At 40.0% G+C, this 27,914-nt stretch overlaps 1 protein-coding gene across 1 annotated transcript in view; it reads right to left on the reverse strand.

Annotated features, from left to right (window-relative positions):
• Positions 1–3,231: 3,231 nt before the first annotated feature.
• whrnb (whirlin b) overlaps positions 3,232–27,914 on the reverse strand; it is a 181,355-nt gene continuing 156,672 nt past the window's right edge. The window contains exon 12 of the mRNA XM_030417250.1: positions 3,232–8,361. Within this exon, the coding sequence (XP_030273110.1) occupies positions 8,185–8,361 (177 nt within the window). The 3' untranslated portion in view covers positions 3,232–8,184. The remainder of the gene's footprint in view (positions 8,362–27,914) is intronic.

The raw sequence follows: 27,914 nt of genomic DNA on the forward strand, positions 1-27,914 counted from the left end.
CCCACAAGGAAGTTATGTTCATGGATTTATAACTCACAAAGGTTCAAGTCGCTCCACTGTCACGTCTCATCTACGTGGTGGTGGAGTTCTGATGAGGCAGCGGCTTCTCTCTCTCTCTCTCTCTCTCTCTCTCTCTCTCTCTCTCGCTCTCTCGCTCTCTCTTTGTCTTCAAAATAAGAGTTTTACATTGCACCCCATTGGAGTTTAGAAGTGGGTTCTTAGCGGGGGGCTATTAATTTGAAAGTAGCGACCGTTCATAGAGAGAGAGAGAGAGAGAGAGAGCGGAGCAGCGGACAGAGAAGCGGCTTTACAGGCTCAACACACTCACAACACCATATTAAGTACGAAATGCGTATGGTAGATAACAGTGGCGTTTTTATACCACCTTTTTTTGACATCCCTTTGAACAACAGGATTTTATTTATTCACTTAAAAACACACAAAAAGGGCAGTTTTTAAGGACAGGGGCTCAAGTACATTTTGGGCCTGGGTGCACGTGCCTGCTTAAAGTTGCTGGTTCGATTCCCCTGGTCCCCGGAACGAAAATCCCATTTCATAGTTGGGGGGGACAATAAACAGTAACATTTTAGAGAATATTTCCAGGGGGTGGGGACAAGAAATAAAAGTTGTAACCTGTCTTTTATACAGCATCTTTTACCACAATTTGAGGCTTTAGTCTCTCTATCTCTCCAACAGGCAGGCAGAAGACCTTTCTCAGCACTGGCTGAGTCCACCTTCACATGTCTAGACTTAAAACAAAATGATTGAAATGAAATTAACATGTACACAATCAATGAATAAACTAATTATCAGGCAAACATCTAAGTTTGTTTATCAGATTTCTCATAATCAGATAACTGCCTTTTTCCAGATGAAAGATATCAGATTATGCTATTTTCTCTCTCTTGCAGTGTTGCACTCTTGTACTGTCAGCATGTTCAAATCAAATGTTTTAAAATGTTTTATCAAAAGTAATGATAATAATTTCATTATTCTGTATTAGTCCTTACCCTACCTGTATACAACAACACTAACTTCCACTACAGTCCATTAGATATCTTTACAAGAGGTAAAAGCTCCAAACAATCCCAAAACTAAAGGAAATACCCTCAAGAATAATCCAACATAAAACAATTTCTCAAAAATATATATTTATTGTGTTGTCAACAAACATCTGCCAACTATGCCACAAAACTGAATGTATTCTAACTCTCTATCTGTAAAACAGTTTTACAGATAGTTAGAATACATACAGTTGTACTAAAACTGTATGTATTCTAACTGACACACACAGCAATATTTTTTACTGTCAAATGTGTACAACTCCAGAATGAATATCGTGTAATAATAGGATCTCACACTTGTGAAAATATTGCTAAAAAATCTGTTGAAAATTCATTAAGTTGTGATAAATTAATTGGAGATTGACAGAGACTGCAACATTTGACTCAGAAATGAAAAAATCTGTTTTAAAAACAAAGTAGATACAGTATCTACTAGTTAACAGAACATATTTCAAGACAATTAACTCTGGATAACTGGATAAAACCTTCCTGTAAATAAATCTAAAATGTCAGTCATATCTGATTCTGACATTTATATCCAGACAGTCTTTTAGAATGACAAAAACAATTATTACTGCTCTTGTCCTGTCCTGTCCTCTCCCTCTCCTCTCCTCTCTGTCTGTGACTATCACTGGAGTCCGCCTGAGTGGCGCTGTGGGGTGTGGCCAGAAGGACACTTAAGGTGCCCACTAATTGATGCAGGTGTGATGCACATGAAGTCTTTGTTTTCGACCGCAGGCTGGCAGCAGTTTGAGTTCTTGTTAAAGACCATAATGCCTTTGTTTTTTTGTTTTCAAGAGTTATTAAACGGATTGGCATATCCAACAATATCTTTTGCCTGCAGAGGTATTATTGTGATACCAAATTAACAACTTGCACAGGAACCGAGCTGAAAAATCACGCCAAAGGCCGCGAGTGCGTAACGAGCCAAAGGTGAGTCACCAATCGCTATCTGTAGCTTTTAACTTAGCTTAACAGCACTCGTAATTGAGTAGGCTTTTGAACAATGCAGGATAAATGTTGCAGACAGCCTGGACCTGGTTGTAAATGGGAAGTGTGTTGTTGTAACTTATGTAACTATGTCTGTGTGGTATACACACCTCTTACCCCGCGAAGCACGGTGTGAGTAGCAGGCTTCGTCCACACACTGCTGCAGCTGCTAGCTCCGCCCGTTGGAAAGAGTGTGGGGTGGACTCAACCATTTCGAGGAATGGGGGGGGGGGGGCTAAATATTTCCGCCTATGCCTGGTCTGCATTTCGAAGTTTCCATGGGCAAGATACTAAACCCCAAACTGCTCCTGATGTGCTGCTTGGCACCTTGTATGTATGAATTACTGTAAGTCGCTTGGGCAAAAGTGTCTGCTAAATGTAAATATCATTACGGTTGTCCCATGGTAGAGCTGCTAGCTTTGTGGAACAATGTCTTGTCTGTATTAAAAAGAGCATGTGACTCTCTCACATCCACTTTTGAATACAGACAAGACATTGTTCCACAAAGGTAGCAGTGCACTGTCATGGTTTGTTACAGCCTTGTGCATGCTTAAACACTCTGTGACATCATCTTCCAAGAGATCTTGTTGGCCATCTTGGCACTCTTTCTCTATGACCGCCTTCTTGGCTCTCTTTCCTTGCCTCTCCTTGACAGACACACACACACACACACACACACACACACACACACACACACACACACACACACACTTGTTTGTTATTTATTGCTTGAGTTTGTCTCAATGTTTTAGTTTCAAAGTTTAGTTGCTGTAGCTGAATGATAGATTTTTGTTTGAAGTATTATTGATTTGTTCAATTTGCTGAAATAAAAAAATCTATCATCATTTAGTCAGCGAGGGTTCACTGAGAATGCTCTCTTTTTCAGGAACACCCCAATCGCATTCAACCAATTAGCCATTCACACCTGGAAACTGCTCAGTACACCCAGATAAGATTGATGATTTTTGGAACACTGGAAAGAGACCAGCTGGACAGGGCTAACTGGTTAGCATGCTGTCCTTAGTAGAAATCTCTGCAACACGCCACATCTTTGAAATTATGTCAACACTGCTTTTTTTTCTCACTCTGTTGATGATGTAATTTCCCTTTTTAGAATGTTTTAAGCCAGATCTACACATTGCATCTTTAACCAAATAATACAACACAACATGTATGGTTTAGTTTGATCAGACCTTTTTTATTATGTCCTTAGGAAAGCTGTTTTGGAGATATCTGGAAGTATTTCACTCATTGTGCCATTTTAAAAAAGAAAGGATTGCAAGAACCAATGCAGGAATAAATGACTTGTTCTGAATGATATTTCTGTGGGGGGACAGCGGTGATAGGATGTGGGATGGGAAACACATAAGGGATGTTTCAGTTAAATCAGCCACAAAGGGGTTACATAATAGTGTTAGATAAAGTTCTCCAATTTCTCACCATTTATTGTATATACACATCTCTATAAATCTATGTGCAGCTTGTTCTGTACAAGATATATAATATTTGATCAGTTTGCATTCACAAAAAACAAAACATAGTCTGATTTAGACAGCATTAAATAGCACAGTATTCTCACCGACACATCATCCTTGAATCCAGACACTTCAGTGTTAAACTACTCAGATATCTTATCACTAAACTCCTATGTTTCTCTACTAATCAGTATCATCTCACTTTAGAGGGATCATGTCATTAGATTACAAAAATATAATATAACCTATCATAAAGAGAATCAGACCAAAATACATTTGAATGCATACTACTGTTTTCTCAATCTGGATTACTTGGCTCCACTGTATTACTTTGGATCATGGTTAAAGTCTTGAAAAGAACAGATACCAAAATATGTCTCAGCCCTATGGAGCCAAGCAAACCTTTCTGAAGGCACAGACCAAATAAAAGCCACTTGGGCAACTGACAGTTCTGCTCTTTTCTCCTGCAGAGGCTTAGAACCACTGTGTGCTGTAGGCAACAATGTGCATCTTGTTAATCAGCTATACTCCATTTACTGAGGTGTTCACAGCCCAGGGTGAAAATTAATCAGAGAAATACTTCCATAGACCATAATAAACAGAACCAATTGGGAAAACATTAGCTGAAATAGGGGTCTAAAATAAAAAATAAATGAACTTGGTGACTCACAAGAGTCATAATTGGAGTAGAAGAGACAGAGAAATCCTGCACTTCAGTCATTAGTGTGAATAATGAGAACACTAGATCCTACATGTTCCATTATGCAACTGATATCAACATCTTTTTGTTGGAATGTCATTTACTAACCTGATGCATAATATAGTTTGTTACACAGACCCATCAGGAAATCTCCCTTACTCTGTGTTCTTAATCTAGACAACTCAAAACCCAAAAATGTATGATCTACTAGAAAAATACATTGCTTGAATTGGGAATTCCTATGTGTTTACTAGGGGCACGTCCATACACCCCAACGTCATAGTAGAACAGATATCGGATGTCATACAAAAATGGCATCACCCATGCCGAGGGAGCAGTTAGAGAGTATTAATTAATATCATTAATATTTAGATACATTTACGAGAATAAAAGTGCCATCAAATGAAATGGATAATGCTGTGTGTTACCCCATGTGTTGTTTCTCTCCTGCATTTCATTCATACATGGAATGAGGCTGCACTGCCGAGGGTTCAATTTTGTGTTGTGTGCATTTGCCAAAGAGACTTAATTTTGTCATGGTCAGCTAAGTTTTTGGTCAACTTTTGGTGTCAAGCACTTGAAATGCTTGAGGCCGAAAGATGGAAGTTTCAACTACGAATTTCCAGCCTCTGACATTGACTGGAACACAGCAACAGAAACTGTTTGGAGAAGGGCAAGATCCATTGTTGATTTCAGACATTCACTTCTCTCAATGGTTGTTACACCCAAACAGTTTTCTCAGACTTGATCACGGAAGGCTTTATACAGCAGCTTTCAAGTGTGGAGTAGTACATCTAATCGCTAATATAATGAATTTGATCTGTTAAATCAGTGGTTGTTAAAGGGTAACTCCACCAACTGTACACATTAAAGTGTGTTTACAGGTCTTGGGCAGTACTACTGCATATGTGAAAACAATTGGTATAAATCCAGAGGAAGGTGCATATAATCTGATAATTTACCTCCAGTGATGTCACTCAATGGTTAAATTGCATTGTGGGTATTAATTTGGATATTTTTTTCTGTCTATAATGATTCCATCAGTGTTATAGGTGTGTAATGTTAGAACACTGGATTGCTTGTTTTACCTGCAGCTTTCATTAACCACAATGCAACAGAGGCAATGAGTGAGATCACTGAAGGCATTTTGTCAGATAAATTAAATTTCACATGTGCAGTAGTTCTCCCCAAGATCTGTAAACATTCTTTAATGTGTACAATTAGAGGAGTTGCCCTTGAACTTTAGGTGACCCTTCTCTGTATACCCCTGCAACACTGCAGGCTCTAAGATTGTGTCTGTGCATTCATTATGAGAGCAAATACTGTAGCTTCAGCCCAAAAGCAAATCTGCAGTACACTCTGAAGTGTCTCCTAAGGGCCTCAGACAGAGATACATTTGGTGGGCAAAATCATGAAAAATATACATGCACTGTTTAGTTTACTAGGTGAAAACTATTATTACAACAGTATGATAGAACTTCAGTAACTGATTTTCAATAAATCCTACCTACATGAAACTCTAAAGGTTTTTGGTCAAACAATTTCAGAGGTTTTGATTTGACTTCATAATTTTTCTTCATTTTGGAAGCTGTAGTTTGGGAAGCTGTTGAATTTTGTTGGGTATCACCGAGAGGTGCTTATTATATCTACCCACAGTCAGCCAGTAGTACAGCTTTCTCACTTGGTCATCGGGTCTTCTGTACAAACATGAACAAGGGTCTGTCTTCCTGCTTCCATTCCACACAGTGTGCACACCTTAGTAATTATAATAGGATACTCCAACCTGATCAGTGTTTCCTGTGCAGTTCATTAGCAGCCCACTGATTCATTAGAGTCTCAGTCCTCAATAGCATCCCACAGAGTGCAGGATATGGATATGCTAATTCATATAGGACCTTCATTGATCTCTCCTGTGTAGATGTTGGGATGTGGTTTCACATGGAGCATGGAACATCCTGCACCCAGAGGACGTGAAAGAAAATGTGGGTGAGGTGATTCTAAGCTTGGAAAATATTAAACGCTACTGTAAACTATTTAATATTATAAAAAGTTAAATTCATGTAGGGACAATAAGCAATCTACATTATATACACTATCATATTGATAATGTTTATGTTATAGCTATTGGATTACATATGGCTAAAATACTAAAGAGATGGTACAAAATGGATGTATACAAAATGATTGTAGTGGATTAAACATAAATATACTTTGAAAAGGGACTGAGTTTGAGGAGGTTTGACTGATTTCTATATGTAATTAGCTGATTAATGTCAAGACCTTTAAAGAATCTTACATCCTCCTATGAATTGTTTTCTAAAGCAGACTAATGGGACATTTGGGTCGGTTGGTTTTGCCAAAATATGCTGGTTGAGATATAGGAATAACAGGTTTTCATTCACAAGATATCAGCGTGATCTATGATGCCAACTATGAGTCAAACAATATTTGCAAGAATGTTTGTTTAAAGTTGTCTCAGAGAATTTAACTTGTGGTCAGTCAGGTGCCGGAATTTCATAACTTTGTGCATTAGTGAAACCACTGCTGGGCAGAGCCTAACAGCCTAATCCATTTTTTTTTTTGGAGTCTTCAGTCTTATTGACTCAAGTTGAAAACTGAGCAGTGACAGAGGGAAGCTAACATTATGCAATATTTTAGTCACTGAACAATTACATACAGTAGGCACACTTTAATCTCTTAGTCTTATGAGTCTGGAAAATGTTTAAAGCTTTTATTAGCCATTCATCTAACACGGTGAACATCCACAGTCACTCAGTTAATATTTTTGACCTCTATCACGATGGCTAAAAAAAACACCAACATCTGGCTTTTGTCTTTAATCTTAATGAGTGCAATTGACATTCAATCCTACCTCAATGACTCGGGTGTTTATCAGCTGTGGTGCCAGTCAGCAGTGAAGGAAACACGTCACTCGAGTGGATGTTACTAACTAAAAACTTACTGGGGGCGGCACCTTATATTTATGTGTCATTTTGCATTAATTGTTTCGTCAATTATAACTATGAACAAAGATGATTTTTATTGTTGTGATCATGACTATTCCACTCCCAGTGACAAAAAGATGCCTCTTGATTTTTTATTTTAATCCAAACCATGACTTTTTACAAAACCTAACCAGGTAATTTTGTTGCCCAAACTTGACTAAACTGCAGCTGAAAACTGGAAATATCCTTTTAAATACCTGAAAAGATAAACTCCAAGTGAGTCCAAGAGTAAAAGTCAGGAACGATTTGATTTGATTGCGATTCTGCTGTCAACGATTTGAAAGAGAAACAATTCTCAATGCATCTCAGTGTATGGCAGCCTCTATTATCTATATTACTGCGCATGGTTACTTTTTATCATTTAAGTGTTATTTTTTTTTATTCAGTAGGTCCTTCCAACAGTCAGACTACAGCAGCCTACAAAATAAAAGCCTAATCTTTTCAATACATAAACATTCACGTTAGTGACTAGTTAAAACCTTTCCTCTGTTCAAGCAGCATTAAGGGACTTTTAATGGTGTCCCATGAGTGTTCACTTTTGGTTTTAACTTCAGCTAATCTGGATGAAGTGCTTGCTTGCGATCATTTTTCTTGCCCTGTCTGACTTTGTGTCCAACAATCACAGTATGATATACAGTATTGACTTTAGAGTTTGAAAACTAAGGAAACAGAATCAATATTAATGAAATAAATGCAAATAGCATTTGACCCAGGTATGACATTTCTGGCAAACATCAATGCAATATCTTCTTTTAAATTTGACTGTTGCAAATCTCTGTAGAGTGCAATCAACAAATACCTGATACATGTTTCCATAAATCCTTTCCCTGAAATTAAAATGAGGGCCATTATTATAGGACAACATCATGTGGTTTAGTTCATATGATTCCCTCAAAGCAGTAAAACTCGGTCTTCTCATACTAAGCTGCATAAAATGCACAGTCCTCATACTAGAGTCGTGGTTCAACCACCAGGAAGTCAATGTGGTCCTTCTCTTTGGTCTTGAAGGCCTCAGCAATGATCCGAGCAGCATCCTTGTGCTCCCTACCTCTCAGGGAAATGCCGTTGACCTCCAGGATGATGTGACCCACCTTCAGCTGGCCGCAGTTGTGAGCCGATCCTCCTTTCTGTCAACAGGGATATGAAGGGAAGGTAGAAAGGTATTTGACATATTTGGAAAGATAGTTTTTTATGGTGCTGCTGCTATACTTAGCTTACATTACATGAAGTACAAGGCAAGTATTATGGTGCATTCAAACCCAACACAAAGTGAATTTGGTCTTGTGTTACTCACATGAGTGTGACAGTGGGATCATTTGTTTATTTATGCCCAAACAACACGATTACTTTACTTTACATTAGCTGTATGCTGCAAGCCACTGCCATTGTGTGTCTGTGTGATTGGATTCAGGTCAATCTGCCAATAAACTCAACACTCATCAGAGAGTCCCGTTTTCTCTCTCTAACACAGTATGGAGGGGCATTCGGAGAACTGCGGAGGCTCTCAAAATAATAATACTAATATTTACAGATTTACAGATGAATTACCAGTGCACAGTGCAGCAGGCTACAGCTGTGGAGACATCAGAGCACCTGGCTGAGACAGAGCAGTAATTCCTTGTAATTTGTAAACTGTGATTTTGTTGTTCTGTTCTGCACTGCCAACATTTATTGCATGTCTGTCTGTCCTGGGAGAAGGATCCCGCCTCTGTGGCTCTTCCTGAGGTTTCTTCCACCTTTATCTCCTGTTAAAAGGGTTTTTTCTCAATATGGCAAGTTTTTCCTCAGTCAAATCGAGAGTCTGAAGACAGACTATGTCGTTTAATGTACAGACTATGAAGCCCACTGAGGCGATGTGATTGTGATTTTGGGCTGTTTAAATAAATTGTATTTGATTTATGCACACAAAACAAAGACTCTAACCCAGTTTCTCCTTGTTATCTCCAGTGTTGGCGTGAGCCTCTAACACCAGCTTCAGACACCTGCTTCCGGCCTTAGCTGCCTTGAATCATTCTGAGCTGCTCACCAGCAACTCTTCCTTTGCCAGCCGATAGACTTACCCACTACGCTGGCTCACACGCCTATCAGCGCTCATCTGAGCATAGCCTCCACTCTCTACTCTGTGGCCACATCTCTAATCTTAGCAGTGGCGTGCACAGACTTTTTGAAGGGCAGGGGCGAATAGAAAAAAAAGGGCACATACAGCGCGTTCTCACCACTTAAGAGGGCACTAAGTTCCGTGTGTTGCCGAGGGCACTTTAGACATGTTTATATGTTATACAAATGGCACATTATATAGCCTTAAAACAGACTAACTAGACAGACTACTTAAGTTAATTTGTAGTTAGGATCAGCATCCACAAGAACTGTGTAGATTCAACATTGGACTGTGAAGAACACAGAGACATGAATGTCTGAAGGAAATAAAACCCTAGGGGTTAAGTAGATGCCATTTCCTGTATTCTAGTGCATTTTAACACCATACTAGCACCAGATAATCCAAACTGGTTCTGTGAGATATAGTTCTGGCTCAATATAGATCAAAAAGGGGCCCAACATAAAAGTCATTGCAACATTAATGTTTCACAGTATTTCTTGGTCTTAATGGTCTTCTGGAGTTTAGTGTGTTTTCTTCACCCAATAGGGCTCTGTAATAAAAACACAGGGAACAATACATATTTAAAATACTTATTTGACAACTCAAAAGAAACAAACTATGATGAAGCATGGACATATAGTGGCTTGCAAAAGTATTCACCCCCCTTGAACTTGTCCACATTTTGTCATGTGACAAACACAAATGTAAATGTATTTTAATGGGGTTTTATGTGATAGCATGTTTGTGAAGTGGAAGGAAAATGATACGTGGTTTTTAAACATTTTTAAAAATAAAAAACAGAAAAGTGTGGTGTGCAAAAGTATTCACCCCCCTGAGTCATTACTTTACAGAACCACCTTTTCCTGCAATGACAGCTAGAAATCTTTTGGAGTAAGTCTCTACCAGTGATGCACATATAGAGACTGAAATATTTGCCCATTCTTCCTTGCAAAATAGCTCAAGTTTAGTCTGATTGGATGGAGAGTGTCTGTGAACAGCAATTTTCAAGTTTTGCCAGAGATTCTCAAGTTGATTTAGGTCTGGACTTTGACTGGGCCATTCTAACACATGAATATTCTTTGATCTAAACCATTCCATTGTAGCTCTGGCTGTATGTTTAGGCTCGTTGTCCTGCTGGAAGGTGAAACTCCGCCCCAGTCTCAAGTCTTTTGCAGACTCTAACAGGTTTTCTTCCAAGATTGTCCTGCATTTGGCTCCATCCATCTTCCCATCCCATGGATTGAACAGTGCTCTGTGAGATGTTCAAAGCTTGGGATATTTTTTCATATCCCAACCATGCTTTAAACTTCTCCACAACTTTATCCCTCACCTGTGTGGTGTGTTCCTTGGGCTTCATGATGCTGTTTGTTCACTAATGTTCTCTAGCAAATCTCTGAGGCCTTCACAGAACAGCTGTATTTACATAAGTGTATCAGAGTAAAGTGGGGTGAATACTTTCGTACACCACACTTTTCAGTTTTGTATTTCTAAAAATGTTTGAAAACCTTGTATCATTTTCCCTGCACTTCACAATTATGCACGTGGAAAAGTTCAATGGGGGTGAATACTTTAGCAAGCCACTGCAGTGGCGGTTCTAGACCAGTTTTAATAGGGGGGCCAGGTTGGGGCTGGCTTTTTTGTTAGGGGGCACATACAACCCGGAAAAAAGGATAAATCTCTCATTCAGACAAAAGAGCGTTTACAATTTCAGCAATTTTGATTGGGTAGTAAACTGCTGAGACGCTTTTTTCTGCCTTTCCCTTCAGAACAAAATCATTGCAAGAAATCTGTCATTGTATTATTGATGCAGACTCCCTGTCAGGGGGGCCACAGGGGGGTCCAGACTCAGAGTTACGGGGGCACTGGCCCCTGTTGGCCCCCCCCCCCAGAACTGCCCCTGAGCCACTGTATATGTTTCCAACTGAGCTGTGCACTTAAAAAGGCATTTTAAAGAAAAGCATTTTTAAAAATTAAAATAGAATAAAAAATCCCAAATGCTTAGCCTGGCGGGGGGTCAACTTAAACCTGGCGGAAACCCTGATATGCAATGCTAACCCCACTTTTAATTTCACTGGCTAGCTTTAAAAAGCTATTCCCACAAGAATTAGCTAGGCTAGCTCCTCAGCCTAGGCTTAAACATGTGATAGGCATCTCTACATCTATACCTGATAAAAGCACTTCCAGGCTACATACACTAGTATTTAGTAATGCAAAATTGGTAACTTAATAGACAGCTTGCTATATTAGCTACCTACCTCACACAGCAGTAGGATGCAGGGTTGCACCTCAGTCAGTATTAAAGGGACAGTGTGTAACGATTTAAGTAATTTATTAACTCAAATCAATGTCTTTGTTCATAAGTAAGTCCTCATTGGTTTACAATTACCTCTGCCAACAATCTGACTTATCCTCCTGAGCGAAGAATTACCTGTCTGAATATACATAGCACGGGCAAGCTCTATGGAGGTGCCATGTCTTTCCGGTTTTAAAAAAACTATGGACTGCCGAGAGGGACACAAAGCACAACGTGGTACTACGTAGTAAGGCTAAACGCGTTTTCGCTCAGAGCCAGCTTGACTGCGAAAGAGGGGGCTCAGCGAAAGCGCTTGTCACTAACTAACATCTAACTAACTACATCTTAACCTCATTACTTGAATCAGTAGAAATACTCGACGCTGTTGGGAAAGAGTCCATATTTTGAAAATGAGTTTCTCGTCCGTCAGGGCCACCGTAGCTTCTGGAACGTCTCCAACGTCTTCAGAACGGGAGGGGCGAGCAAAGGAGTGTTGCAATGTAGAACCTCACAGCTAGATGGCACTAAATACTTGATATATTACACACTGTCCCTTTAAGTCCCACGGACATGTGACCATTTGAGAGAGAGTGTGTCTAAAACTGAATACGTAAATGGATGGAATGGACTTATTTTAACAACAGGAATGTGTTCTTAAAACTTAAGTTACCATCTATCTAGTTGCTATCAATTTATTCCATCATTTACTAAATATATGAATCTAACTGACCTAGCCTAAATTGTAAATTGAAAATAAAATCTAGAAAGTCTATTAGCCCATCGGCCGTTTGCAAAAAAAAAAAAAAAATAAATACATTTTTTTTTAAAAACAGAAAATATGGGCTAATGGCTATACAAAGTGTATTGAACATAAACAGGGTTTAACTTGTTGAAACCATAAAATGACTGTGGGAAAGCTTGCATGCCTTAATTGGAATCAATATTCTCCATCCAATGGCAGCAATTTAGGGTGTTTTTCCACCCAAGAGAGCACTTGTGTTTTACCAACCACGAGGGCACTTAAGCACGCGTTTATACCACCTAGACTAGACTAGAGGGCAGGTTATCATGTTTTGCCAACCGGGAGTGCGCTTTAACTTGTTTTAACCACCCAAGAGAGCAATTAAGTGTTTTATTTTCACCCAAGAGGGCAGTTTAGTGTGTTTTGCCAATGAGGAGGGCACTTAAAGACGCCCTTTTGCCACCCAAGTGGACAGTTTATTATGTTTTAACCTGCCAAGAGGGCAGTTTAGTGTTTTTTCCACCCAAAAGGGCAGTTTAGCATGTGTTTTTGCCTCCCAAGAGGGCACTTTAGCATGCGTTTTTGCCTCCCAAGAAGGCACTTTAGCACACGTTTTTGCCTCCCAAGAGGACACTTTAGCACACATATTTGCCTCCAAAGAGGGCACATTAGCACATGTTTTTGCCTCCCAAGAGGGCAGTTTATCTTGTTTTAACCAGCCAAGGGGGCAGTTTAGTGTGTTTTTTCCACCTAAGAGGGCAGTTTAGCACGTGTTTTGGCTCCCAAGAGGGCACTTTAGGAGCACATTTTTGCCATCCGAGAGGGCAGTTGTATTTTGCCAACCAGGTGGGCACTTTAGCACGCGTTTTTGCCTCCCAAGAGGGCACTTAAGCACGCGTTTTGGCTCCCAAGAGGGCACTTTAGTGTGCGAAGACACACTTTAGTGTGCGAAGACACACTTTAGTGTGCGAAGACACACTTTAGTGTGCGAAGACACACTTTAGTGTGCGAAGACACTATGATTCAGTGTCTTCATGTGTTTTCAACAACTGGGCCCTGCCTTGCGGCCCAGTTGTTGAAAACACATGAAGACACTGAATCATAGTGTCTTCATGTGATGGGACAGACCACTTGAGTGGGGGAACACTGGGACTTGAGACTGGATTCTTCAGAGTTTAATGACACTGTAACTATTTGACATTTATATTTATTTTTTTGCCACAACAGTCACGATCTATCATGGACATAATTTATTTTCTGCATCATAATATAATATAGGAGACAAACAAGCAAACAATTGTATTTTAACTTAATAGAGTTTAATAATAATGTAATATTTTGTTCACACTTGAGAGACACAAACTGGGAATATTGTCCTGATTTTTATGTGGCATTTCATCTAATCAGGAGATGATCATTTGTCATTTCATCACAAATAAATACAGACGTCTGTTTACCTCTTTAGCTTTACCCATAGAAGACAATCAGTGGTTGAAATAATCAGATCAGTCAGATTCACGTCAGATAAAAGACTGTATTTTTTAAATTACTCACGACTCAGCAGGCCTGCTTGTTTTTGTAAAGTAACAGTGCAAACACTTGAGTACAGTTTTTGGCTACTCTACTCCACTGTCTCTGCATATCAAACTGACGGCTCTCAATAAGCATGCTAACTGTGTGGGAGACACTGAATGTATAACAGAGATAAACAAAACTTGACTGTGGATTTTCTTTTCATTAAAGTACAAGACAACCAAATCTTAACAGGTATTGACAGATAATAGCTCCATAAAAAAATCAACTCCATTAAAAAAGAAATTGAAAAAAAATATCTGGACCTCATTCATTTCAAAACACTGGCGATTAACGCTCGGTATAAACAACACGCATTGTTTGATTTACGGCCGTCGATGGCACCTGTAGTTTTGATCCAGAGGGTGGCAGAAAAATAAGAAAGGGAATCAGAAGAAGAAGAAGCAGGGTTGGCTATGGGCATAGAATACTGCCATAATCGCGCGCGCGCAATAAAACATCCGCACGCTTTTCCAAGCGCTGGCGAGCTTATTTTTCATCCTGCATCTCTGCCCCCTGGAGCAATATTGTGGCCTGCGAGGAGAAAAACAGCTCGCACGCGCGCAGACTGCTCGCTCGCGCAACACTTCTCTCCTCGCTCGGAAAAACTTTCACTCTGCTCGCGCACGCATGATTTTTTTTAATGGGCGTTTTTGTCAGTAAGGGGGCGGGCCTTGGGGGCATGCTAATCACCATTGTATCCCCGAATAATTGGTTGAGCGTATTTGCCAATCGGATAGCAGGGTACGGCAACACCACTAGGACAAACGGGACAAACCACACAGCCCTGAATGCCGCAATGACAAGTATTGCGATTTGGAGTCTTGACTTGAATGTTTGCAAAATGTCACACAGAGAAATGAACTTCAGTATGTTTGTCTGAGTGCTGTCTTTTCTTTCCTCCATCGTTGACATTAATCTGATAAAATGCTGATCAATTTTTGTAACTTGGACCCTGTTGCACACAGACATTTTTTATTTTGGTAAAACTGTGTTGTTCATATTCTCGATCTAGGCTACTTCTTTCTGCCTGAAAATGATATACGTAATATTAAAAAAAATATTTTCCAGCTTTAGCCACCAGTAAGAGTTGGGCTCTTAAAACATTTGATCCTTCTTGTCTGGTACGTGTCAGCTTCCTCTTAACTATGCATCATAGTTTGTAGTTCAGACTCTCCATTTAAAAACCCTGATGACATCACTATGATGCACAATGACATCATCAGGACTATTATCAGACTTAAGACATACAACAGAAACACAAACAGAAGTCGTTATACATATACTGTCCCTTAAACTACATCTATTATTTTAATACAATTATCTTTATTCATAAGCATGGTGTATTTGAAAATACAGCTAGATAATGTGGATCTTTATCCTGGTTAAACTGAACCATTGTATTTATCCTCCTTCTGTTGTTCTAAGTCAATTATATTAGCTGTATATTCATCATTTTAGAGGCTTTGATATTAATGTAGTTACATTAAGTTTCTCCCTTTCTGTCCTTGGAGTTTTTGAAATCAGCTGCTCTGTGAGCAGAGCAGATATGGAGGCCTGCAGAGAGTCGAAGGCAGAGAGTTGCTTGTGACATAACGGTTAACAGTGGTTAAACACTGTATAAGTCTATTTTTCTTCATTAAGCAGCGATAAGACAAATAGTGTTAAAAAAGACAGTGACACTTGAAGTTAGAAAAACAGTCAGCCGTTCTTCTCAATCTCTTTACTTCATACAGTCGCTGCCAGCTTTCTTTCTGTAGCTGTTTGACAGTAGATATTATCAATCATGTACTGTCCATTCACACAGACAGCTGACATGTAGGATGTTCAAAGACTCTCGCATGGGAAAAGCTCAAAAGATATTGTGAAGCCAGCACAACTTTTGGTTAGAAATGCTAAATCAAATGACATCAACCAGTGATAATAATAACAACCGCATATTATTTTTGTCTGCACATTTTTGTGTAGTCATTAAAAGGCAAGGCAATTTCATTTGTACAGCCCATTTTTACAAGCAGTTTGTCTCAAATGTATTAAAGTATCTGTATTGTCTGTCAATCAAAATAAATGATACGGCAAGCTATGCTAGATACGAAATTAACGTTACCTCCTTGCAGTCGGCCACGGTTACTGACGGAACAGGCGGAACACAAACAATTGTCAGGTGCATACCGCCACCTGCACGACAGTCTCATCATTTTACATTATTTCTTATTCTGCACATCAATCTTGTGTCTCTTAAAAAGACTGACCATGGCCATCTTTGCCTAGCTCGTCTTTTGTTCTGTAGACCTGTAGTAGGCTAATCGTTGCCCTATTTACTGCATGAACTATATGGGGCTAAACAACGGCTTACATGAAATCTCAGTGCCTGGTCCTGTTTTAATGCATGAACGAGTAGTTTATTTGCTGTCACTTCTCCCATCCTCTTTAATGCCAAGACAATTGCAATTTGGTCAGCAGCGTACACTCAAATACTGATCCCAGTCTGCGACGCTGTCCCCTACTGGACCAGGTCTGGATACAAGTTTGAGTAAATAATAGCCGGCCTCAATTAGAAGCCGGGTCTGTTTCGAGGTTATTAATGTTTTCGATCCGAATCGCTGCTTGGCTGCGTGTTCTTAATGAAATGCTGATTTATGTTTGGAAACATGTCGCTGTGTTTGCTGACAGCACTCGCTGCCTGTTCACACCTTTTTTTTTTCTTTTCTTAACCCAGCACGTCTGGACAGAGTTGTTCGAGCCTGACCACTGAGAGCTCGGACTGACCCAAGGAAAGAGCTGGAGCCTGTATGGCTACAGTCTGTGGCCGGAGAAACACATTTATTTATTTATTATTATTATTATTATTATTATTATTATTATTATTAGTTTAATCGCTAGTAAACTTAAATGAATGTGTGCACCAGATCCGGCTCTGTCTCTCTATAACTCTTTTAAACAGTAATAATGAGTTGATTATATTATATTTTTCCATCTTTGCTGAGCATAAGATTTGTTCAGAATTAAATAAAAGCCTCTCCCATATAGAGAAATAGCCTACTATATTGACACACATCTGCATCTGGACATAGGCTTATGTGCTGCTCTCATATCGAGAGTTGCTGACGCCTATTATTAACTACAGGCCTTCTATCTTTATATTATTATTATTACGTTTAATATTTTATTATTATTATTATTTTTTAATATTACGTTTATGATTTTCAGGGAGAAAGAAGTAGCCTAGATCGAGAATATGAACAACACAGTTACAAAAAATGATCAGCATTTTATCAGATTAATGTCAACGATGGAGGAAAGAAAAGCCAGCACTCAGACAAACATACTGAAGTTCATTGCTCCGTGTGACATTTTGCAAACATTCAATTCAAGACTCCAAATCGCAATACTTGTTATTGCGGCATTCAGGGCTGTGTGGTTTGTCCCGTTTGTCCTAGTGGTGTTGCCGTGCCCTGCTATCCGATTGGCAAATACGCTCAACCAGTTATTCGGGGATACAATGGTGATTGGCATGCCCCCAAGGCCCGCCCCCTTACTGACAAAAACGCCCATCTATCTATAAATACACGGAACCTCTGTCTGTCTGTCTGTGTGTGTGTGTGTGTGTGTGTGTGTGTGTGTGTGTTCCTCAAATATCTCTGCGGATCAGGATCAGACTGACCTGAGAGTTTCAACATGGCTGCTGCGTGGTTCAATGGTGTGATATTTCGCATTTGTTTGGACTGCAATGATACCGTTAATAAATTATTTCATAAATGCTTTACAAATTCCACGAGCATTGTCCACCGGAGCCAATACAGTCACGTGCGCACCAGAGCCAATCACTGCACACCGTGGCCACGGGTGCACCAGAGCCAATCACTGCAGAGCCCACCACGACCCCCCACCTCCTGATTCGACGGACGCACGGGTGCTTTGTACCTGCAGCGGCGCGAGCTGGAGCAGTATATAGCCAGCACTTCGCTCCTGTTCTGTGCATCTAAACTGACTGTTGTGGATAAATTACACTAAACGCGTCCGGACCGAGTCTGTTCCGGTCTGAGGAGATCCGGAGACGCGCGGACAACAAACTGGAATCAGATCTGTGGATGTTCGTGTGTACGCTAGCTAGCTGCTAGCCGCTAGCTACACGGCCCACCTCCCGATCGAGGCAACGGACTGGACTCACCGGCACGTCCAAAACTGGACATATAGCCAGCGGTTCACTCCCGTTCTGTGCATCTAAACTGACTGTTGTGGATAAATTACACTAAACGAGTCCGGACCGAGTCTGTTCGGGTCTGAGGAGATCCGGAGACGCGCGGACAACAAACTGGAATCAGATCTGTGGATGTTCGTTTAGCCGCTAGCTAGCTGCTAGCCGCTAGCTACACGGCCCACCTCCCGATCGAGGCAACAGACCGGACTCACCGGCACGTCCAAAACCGGACTTAGGGTAAATAATGTCCACCACGCTTTTTCGCGAACATTGCCGTCACGTTTGCTTTGTGTCTGGTGCAGAAGAAACAGTAAAAACGGGCTTTTGTCACGAAAGTGTCCAAGCAGCAAGTTTGGTTGTTGAGGAACAGGAAGTTGTGGGAGGGACGTAGGCAGATGAATGACAGACAGCGATACTGAGAGTTGAGAGATTTGTGACATTTAGCGTGTTTGGAGTGTATAGTTAGTGTGTTATGTAGTGTTGAGTGTGAAGTGGAGTCGGTTTTTTGTTTAATGAGTCAAAACAATTAGGAGACTGCTGAATGAGCATTGCCTGCATTTAAATGTAAATAGTTACATATAACTTTGTAAATTTTTAAGGGGTATGCACATATTTAGCAAACAACAATTTATATTTGCATTATAAGTGATAAAAAATGGTTTGTTAAACATATTTGTGGTTTTCACAGTAAAAAAATCTAACTTTTTCTACTCTGATTTGATGTTTTTTTGTGATTTTAGGTCCATTGTGTTAATACAGTATGTCAAAATAAAAAAGTAACTGTACAGTCACATGTGAGGTTGTGCTAAAAAAATAATGACACCAAGTAAATATTTTTTAAGGTGAAATATAATGGCAAAATCAAGAATAGTCAAAAACGGCCAATTATACCCTGGAATATCGGATTTCACAACAAACCTAAATATCCCTGACGTCCCACCTTCAAACACAGCCTCATTTGGCCATCTATGAAAAAGCTGCTTAACCTCCCACTTTTCTATAGGAATACATTTTTCTTACGGGCACTGCACTAGTTAAAAAAAATCACTCGCGCGCGAGCAGAGTGAAAGTTATCCCGAGCGAGGAGAGAAGTGTTGCGCGAGCGAGCAGTCTGCGCGCGCACGAGCAGGGGAAAGTATTGCGAGCGGACGCTGCGCACGCTCAAGCTGTTTTTCTCCTCGCAGGCCACAATATTGACTTCTGAACGGCAAATTCACTTTCAAAACACTGCCAGATGGTTCGGTCCATAGGACAAAAGTTATCTGCATGTACTGTCGACATGAAATGAGTTACCATTGAAGTACAGCGAGTCTCAAATATCATTTGCAAGCCAAAAACACACAGCAGATGCAGAGAGCCCACCGCCCCCCCCCCTCGCCAAAAGCAGACATCACCATGTCTCGATCCCATTTAGGGTGAGGGGATATTTTCTGAGCCTTTTATTTTCCTGCATGATTTTAAGTGTTGAATAAACATTTTCATAAAGCAAGCATATTTGCCCTTTCTTATGTTTTTAAAAGTAGTAAGACCATGAAAAAAATACATTAAGGTACATTTAGAACAGAAAGAAATGTGCCAAAAAATTGCGATTACTTTGTGATTAATCGCAAGTTAACTATGGACAAAATGCGATTAATCGCGATTCAAAAAATTAATCGTTTGACAGCCCTAATTTTTTCCTTGTGATACACTGTGGGTGCTGTGGTATTGCTGTGGTTACAAAATAACAAGTGTATTCCACTGTGGAAATTCCCAGGAAAGCAACTTAATATCTAGCATTCAGAAACACACACAAAAGCTCTGGTAATGTCTGTTATAGCTATTATAAACTGCACACACTGCAACACACTGAGTGTGGCTGTCTGGTGTGAATGGGCTGTACTTAATTGTCATCATTTTGGGGGTTTTTTGCAGTTGTTTAATCAAACAGCCAGCGGTGGAGCTTTTGCCGCGGATTGAGTAAAGAAAACAGACATCACTAGAGCTGCTGTGTGAGTTCACAGTTTCAGTCAAGCTTAGAGAACACAACCAACAAAGCCAATCAATCAGAGGTTGAAGCAGGGTCTTGTGAGAACATGTTTGGGATCCATAATAACATTCATAAATACAGTTTATATTCGCATGGCTTTTTTGCTCCTTGGGCAACTTATGATATTCCACCTGTCCAGTTAAATCAAATCATTGTTATTCGGCATTCAGTGACATGCTTTTTAATGCTTTGAAGTTCACATATTTGCATAATTGCATCACGTCCAGCATGTCATTCACTTCAATTTCTGTGAGTACACATCATTACAAGACAGGTTCTACTGGGGTTTCTTTTTTTTTTATAATGAACATTTTTTATTGAAGTTTAGCACACAAGTAGTACTACAGACAGGGAGAGATCCATTCACTCAATCAATCAGGTAGCCATCAAGGGCAGAAATGTACTCCTTTCTAGAAAATGAATTGAGCACAGAAAAACAAACAAGTAAACAAAAGAAACAACAAAACAGAACAAAGAAAATGACAGACCACCACACTGATACTTCTCAATAATAAGCATGATAAATATTGACAGCAATGCATTATCAAGGCCACCGTTAACTTACAGACAGCCAGTCAGTAAAAGGGCTCCAAGTAAGCATATATTGATCCAGTTTGTCCAGTAGGGAGTAAGTTACCCTCTCGCAGGCAGCTAGTTGTGCCATTGTTGTAGTCCATTCTTCATAAGGAGGTGGGTGTTTTTTCCTCCAATGTCTTAGTAGTATCCGTTTTGCAGTTGTGAGTGCCAAAATAATCCATCTCTTCTCAAAACATGAAAAGTCATTGTCATGAAGCTCAATGGTCGATCCCAAGACACACAGTTTTGCAGAGATTGGGAATTTTTTATGCAGGACTTCAAATATAATCTGATAAATGTTATTCCACCAATCCTTAAGTGCTGGACATGACCAGAGAATATGTAGTATAGAGGCACCACTCCCGTTACATCTCCAGCAAGAGTCTACCGGTATTAAGTTCCATTTATAAAGTTGTTGTGGTGTCCGGTGCCATCTATGTATTATTTTCAATTGAATAAATCTGTTTCCCATTTCTTTATACATTGTATTGATGTTCTTTAAACATGATTTCCAATCCTCAGGAGATATGTCTATAGCCAAGTCACCTGCCCATTGTTTCTTGACCTTGAGAAAGGGATCACATAATTGTTCCTGTAATAAACTATTTATCTTAAGGGTAATGCCCCTACCTGAGCTTTATTTATTCAAAAGTTCTTCAATTGGGCTGCCCGTAGGGCAGGTAAGCTGGCCTCCTAACCATTTAGACAGGGTGCTTCGTAATTGGACATACCTCCAGTATTGATCATGTGGTAATTTATCTATCCACTAATTGGTTGAAGCTGAAACAGAGCTTAGTGTTACTATCAAATAAATGAAAAATACAGTTTATTCCTGCTTTTTGCCATATAGTCCAGTTAACTGTTTTATTTCCAATTAGAATTTGCTTGTTATTCCATAGGGGTGCGTGGGGGGATTTGAAAAAGTCCCAACGGCCTGCTTTATGTACTTTATGCCACATTAGTTTAGTATTAGCGATAATGGGATTATCTTTCTGTAATGACAAATTTGTACTAAATATCTCCAACCACGGGGACAGCCCTCCACTCACTTCAACCTCTATTTGGAATCAACTTGGTCTATCTCCTGCTTTGTCATTAGGTAACCATGTTCTCATGTGTTTCATATTGAAGGCCCAGCAGTACCATCTGAAGTTGGGAAGAGAAAATCCCCCTCTTTTTGTGTGGGCCTGCAGCTTCTTTATTCCTAAACGATGATGTGAGTTGCCCCAGAGAAAATCTAAGATAAGGGCGTCAAAATCTCTAAAGTAGGACTCGGGGATGTTCAAAGGGAGATGGGATAGTATTTAATAGATCACAGGTGCAGACATCATTTTAACAGAGTGTATTTTTCCCCAGAGTGAAAGGTGAATTTTAGTCCATCTGCCAAAGTCTGATTTCATTTTCTGAAGCAGTGGGTTAATGTTCTCTCGAACCATATCTTTATAATCAGGAGTTATTCGAATGCCTAGGTATTTAATGCCTTTCGAAGCCCAGCGAAATTTCCACCGATGTACGAGGGTAGATGGGCAATGACCTGATAAAGGCATGGCCTCAGATTTGTCCCAGTTTATGTGATACCCAGATAAAAATGCAAACTCTTCAATACAGTTTAATAAAGTGGGTATAGATTTTTCTGGTTGTGTTAACATTACTAACATATCATCTGTGTACAGTAAGAGTTTGTGGTGGATACCATCCACTGTAATACCATGCATATCAGAATTATTCCTCAGTTTCTGCGCTAAAGGCTCCAAGGCAAGCACAAACAAGCCCAGACTTAAGGGGCAACCTTGTCTTGTGGACCTATGCAGCTGGAATGGGTTAGACATAAGACCATTTGTCTAAACACAAGCATAGGGAGTATCATATAAAGTTTTGATTCATGTAATAAAATGTTGTCCAAAGCCGAATCTTCCTAGTGTTTCAAAGAGCTAGGTCCATTCAACGCAATCGAAAGCCTTAGCTGCGTCTAATGACAAAGTGATTGTTGGGTGGGTGGAGTCATATACTAAGCACAGTAAATTGACTAGCCGTCGAATATTGTCAGAGCTATGGCGATTTGGAATGAAGCCTGACTGATCCATGTGAATAATACTTCCAATAACTTTTGACAAGCAAATTGATAATATCTTTGCTAAAATGTTTTGATCACAATTGAGTAAGGAAATAGGCCGATAGCCACTAGGGTCTAAATCATCTTTCCCCTTCTTGCGGATGAAAGATATAACTGCAGTGTGCATAGACTACGGTAAGGTGCCTGCTTTAAATGCATCGGAGTAAACTTCGAGCAATATAGGGCTAATTATACCTTTGAATGTTCTATAAAAATCAGCAGGGAGTCCATCTAACCCAGGAGATTTGTTTGGTGGCATGCTTCTGATTGCCTGAGAGATCTCCTCTAGTTTTATTGGTGCTTCCAAAAAGTCTCTGTCTCTGTCAGTTAATCGTGGGAGATTAAGATCAGCAAAAAAGCTATCGAATTTCTGCTCATCAAAATTGCCTTGGGATGAATAAAGAGTTTTATAGAAGGATCTAAAACTTTTATTTATCTGCTTAGAGGAGGTAGAGATTCGGCCATCTGGTTGTCGCGTGCCAGCTATATGGTTCGTGCTGTCCTGTTGCTTTAAGCGGTAGGCCAATAGGCGACCGGGTCTTTCACCCATTTCCCAGTATGCCTGCTTGGTTCGAAACAAAGCATATTCGGCTTTCTTATGATATAGTTTATTTAGTTGAAATTTAGTGGCAATTATTTTGTTTAGTGTGGACCTGTCTTTGGTCAAAGAATATAGGATAAGAAATAATTCTCCCTCTCCAAAAAGCTTTCAAAGTATCCCACCAAATAGAAATGGTACTATCCTGCTTATTATTAGTTTCCTTAAAAAGTGATGTTTCATTTCGAATCATCTCTAGGAATGAGTTATCCTTCAATAAGGATACATTTAGACGCCACCTCCGACTTTTAGGAGTCTGTGAGAATTGTGTTAGGCAGAGAAAAACTGGGGCATGATCTGAAATGATTATATTACCTATATCCGAGCTAAGAGAAAAATCAACTAATGAATGGGAAATTAAAAAATAATCAATCCTAGTGTAGACATTGTGGGGAGGAGAAAAAAAAGAATACTCTCTTCCATCCGGGTGCATTAACCTCCATATGTCTTTTAGACCCAAGTCAGTGGCAAGCTGTCTGATGGCTATCGCTGATCTGCTTTCTGTATTGCATCCGGGTAATGATCTGTCAAGATCTTGATCTAGTATTTGGTTAAAATCTCCACCTAGTATAATTTGAGTATCTCCGAGGTCCAAGAGAAGTTGTGATAAGTTATGAAAAAATTCTGGCCTATCAAAATTAGGTGCGTAAATATTACAAAGAGCAACTGGTGTATCCAGTAGTTGACCATATACTATCACATACTGACCTTCCGAATCTACTAGTACATCTGTTTCATTAAAGTTAATTGCCTTATTAATCAGAATGGACACCCCTCTGCTTTTGCCATTTCCTGGGCTTGAGAAAACCTTCCCCACCCAGGAACATCGGTTCAATTTCAAGGATTTTTCCATGTTTAAGTGTGTTTCCTGGACAAAGGCTATGTCGACTCTAGACGATTTCAAATAAGTCAGGATTTTTTTTTTTCTTAATTACATTGTTAAGGCCCTTTAAGTTCCAACTGGCGAATTTCAAATCAGTTGTACAAACCATTGAGTAGTAAGGTGCACATATATCTCTTGCGCATTACCAAAACAGCACAGTGTGGTGGTGAACAAAATGACATGAGTAAACAAACTACATACAAACCCGGAAGAATTCAAACAACCGGGACATAAGCATGTAGAACTAGTCACGAACTCAAAAAAACTAGGAAACCTGGAAATGTCACCCAAACTCGACTTACCGCAAAACCCAACACTTGCGTAATGTTTTAAACCCATGTCAGCTGTGTGAAGTGGAGAGTATCAATACTTAAATAAAGCTCCTCATTAGTTGTGTAAATCAGGAAATATGAAAGGAAAAAGCGATCAAAGAAAAGAAAGCCTTACGCTTTCCTGAGTCTCTAATAACAGAGAGATGGAATGAGGGCTATTATAACGCTAAGGTTAAACAAGCAAATTAGACTTACTGCAGTCGAAGTTGCACATAAATACACTAAGTAAAATATAGAGCAGCAGATGGAATAATATCAGAAAAAGAAAAAGTCTAAGAAAATAGACTGGCTCCCTTGATATGTAGTAGTATCAGCATAACAGTCATTAGAATATAATTAGGAGCCAGTCAGAGTTATATTTACCCCAAGTTATATCTTTAAATCAGCTCTTCTTTATAATCTTCCTCTTGACGAACTCCGAAGCTTCTTCGGGGAAGATGAAACGGTGACGTGCCCCGTTATGTTTAATCTCCAGGGTGGCAGGGAAGCGGAGCATGTATTCGACCCCTCCATTCCTCAGATCAGTCTTAACTTGATTGAAGGAAGCCCTTCGCTCCATGGTCTGCTTAGAGTAGTCTGGAAAAAACATGATCCTGGCTCCCTGCCACATGATCTGACCTTTTTCCCTGGCTGCTCTTAGCATCTCCTCTTTCACCTGGTAGCGGAGCATGTTGACCATCACGGGCCGCGGTCTGTCCCCCTCTCTCTGCTCTCGTCTCGGCGGGCCAGTGGGAACTCAGCTCATTAGCGCTCCAAAATGGCTTTTACTGTTTGGCAGGTACAGTCAAATTCCGACACACACCAAAGTTTGCACATTCATCACGAGTCACAACAATGATATCTGCTATGGTCTGGGCAATTTCAGTGACAAGATGACTCCAGACCCCCTTTTGGAAGATTTCAAGCTCGGTGCCTCACCACCTACAAGATTAGAAGCTTGAAGCCCCGCCTACTACATGCACCTACATGCACGGCATTTAGTGTACATATGTATCATGACTAGATGCACAAAAAACCCTGTTGGACCCATACCCTCAGTCCAACAGGAGGTCTGCTATTTTCACAGCTGACATTTTGCCGCCAAAAAAAAAAAAAACTCCTCCTACAGATTTAATAACAGGGACTACACTCTGTCTAAGGCCTGTTACGGAGATGGTGCTTCTTCTCCCTCCAGATGCTTAGATAGATAAAGTGTTATGGACTTGTTGAGTGGCCAGGTGGGGAGTGTTCTGTTACAGCAAAGTTAAGAATTACAGGATGACACTATCAGGAAGTTGTGTCATGTAACTAGTCATCAAGAAGTAAGTGAGCATGGCTCTGAGCACTGTTGTTTTTATTGGGCCTGAGTTAATCCAGTGACATCGGCATACATCTTATGCCTTTGGTAGCATGTTGGGTATGTATTGATTTGTTTTATCATTATCAACAATCGCACATAATAATTTTGGAGACATTTTTACTTTTTGTGAAGTTTGATGCTAGTTATCTACTGTAATCTACTGTTACATGGTTACAGTTACTGTAACCAGTGATGTGCACAAGGGGGGGGCAGGGGGGCAGTCGCCCCCCCTTCGTGGCCCAATTGTTGAAAAACGCACGCTAAAGTGCCCTCCTGAGAGCCAAAACGCGCGCTAAAGTGCCCTCCTGAGAGCCAAAACGCACACTTAAGTGCCCTCCTGAGAGCCAAAAAAGCGTGCCAAAGTGCCCTCTTGGTTGTCAAAACACACTAAACTGCCCCCTTGGCTGGTTAAAACATGATAAACTGCCCTCTTGGGAGCCAAAACACGCGCTAAAGTGCCCTCTTGGTTGGCAAAACACACTAAACTGCCCCCTTGGCTGGTTAAAACATGATAAACTGCCCTCTTGGGAGTCAAAACGCGCGATAAAGTACCCTTTTTTTCGCCCCTGCCCTTCAAAAAGTCTGTGCACGCCACTGACTGTAACCATGATTATACATACATGAAAGAGTTACATGTTAAAATGACATACAATATATTATATATGGAGTTAAAATATTCATAAATTATATGTGAATTAATAAAACCTGTAACAGTAAAAAGCAAAGTGATTCCATTGTCATAGTGTAATTGTACAAGCATAGTGCTGATTGAGCCTTTTTGTACGTTTTAGTTTCACACCCTTCCACAACGTCATTAAACCTATTGACAAGAGGACAACTGTCTTCAGAATTGTGATGTTAAGAAGGCGTTTATCTCATTGTCAAGTTATATACAGAACATGTACCGAGGACAGCACACACACATAAAACATGCATATATTTTTGAAAGAAGGCAACTGAAGCGTTATCTTACTCTCACCCATTAACAGTGCAAACAAACATTATCTGATTTACATGACATTTACAGGTTCTCTCCACATCATACACTACAACATGACATATAATTGATGGGTGATCTCTAGGGCCACATAGTGGACACAGGCAGTGTTATTCATCCATTCAGACCACATACAGTAAACGTGTGCACATGAGGACATCTATGTGTGTGCCCTCCGACAGCACCACAGCCCGACGTACGTGGCCGGCGAGGGCCTGCATGATATTTATTCTGCTTATCTTCATTCAAAACTGATAAACAGATAGAATAAGTTTAGAACTTTACTTGGCTTCCCCACAGTGGCTTAAACTGAGTTGGTGGGCATATGTGTGTGAATGATAAACAATCAAGACACAAAAGCACTGCACTGCATTTGCTGCCATGAAACTTGCACAAGTAAAACAAAAAGAAACTTTGTGATTTTCCATGAAGGGTGACCAGCAGTCCTAACTGCACCATCAAGCAAATGACATTATGGTTCTCTAGTGCTGTTTTCGTGTATTTAAATGAGGAAATATGCATATATGTAAGATTGCCCACTTTCTATGCAGTAGAGCCTCCTTGCAAAAAAAGTGTAGTTAACCAGCACCAGCATCAATGGCCACACAAAGTTACAAAGAGTGAACATCATAAGCATCTTCAGAGATTTTTTTGGCAACTTAAGTACATTTATATGGGGTGTCTAATCACCAAAGACTTTTCATAAAATAGTTGTACTCTTTTGTAGTCTCTCCTGATTGAGATGAAGCCTAGCTAAATTCAATCCAATTCTGCTACGTTCCTGTTGTTACTCATCCATTCTCATTCCTCTATCTCCATCTTTTCTCCTTCCTCATATCAGCTGATTCACATACACACAAGGACAGTTACTGTATATAGTATGCTTATTTTTATTCTAATAGTTTTC

The sequence above is a fragment of the Sparus aurata genome, chromosome 5 (assembly GCF_900880675.1).
Source record: "Sparus aurata chromosome 5, fSpaAur1.1, whole genome shotgun sequence".
Lineage (NCBI taxonomy): Eukaryota > Metazoa > Chordata > Actinopteri > Spariformes > Sparidae > Sparus > Sparus aurata.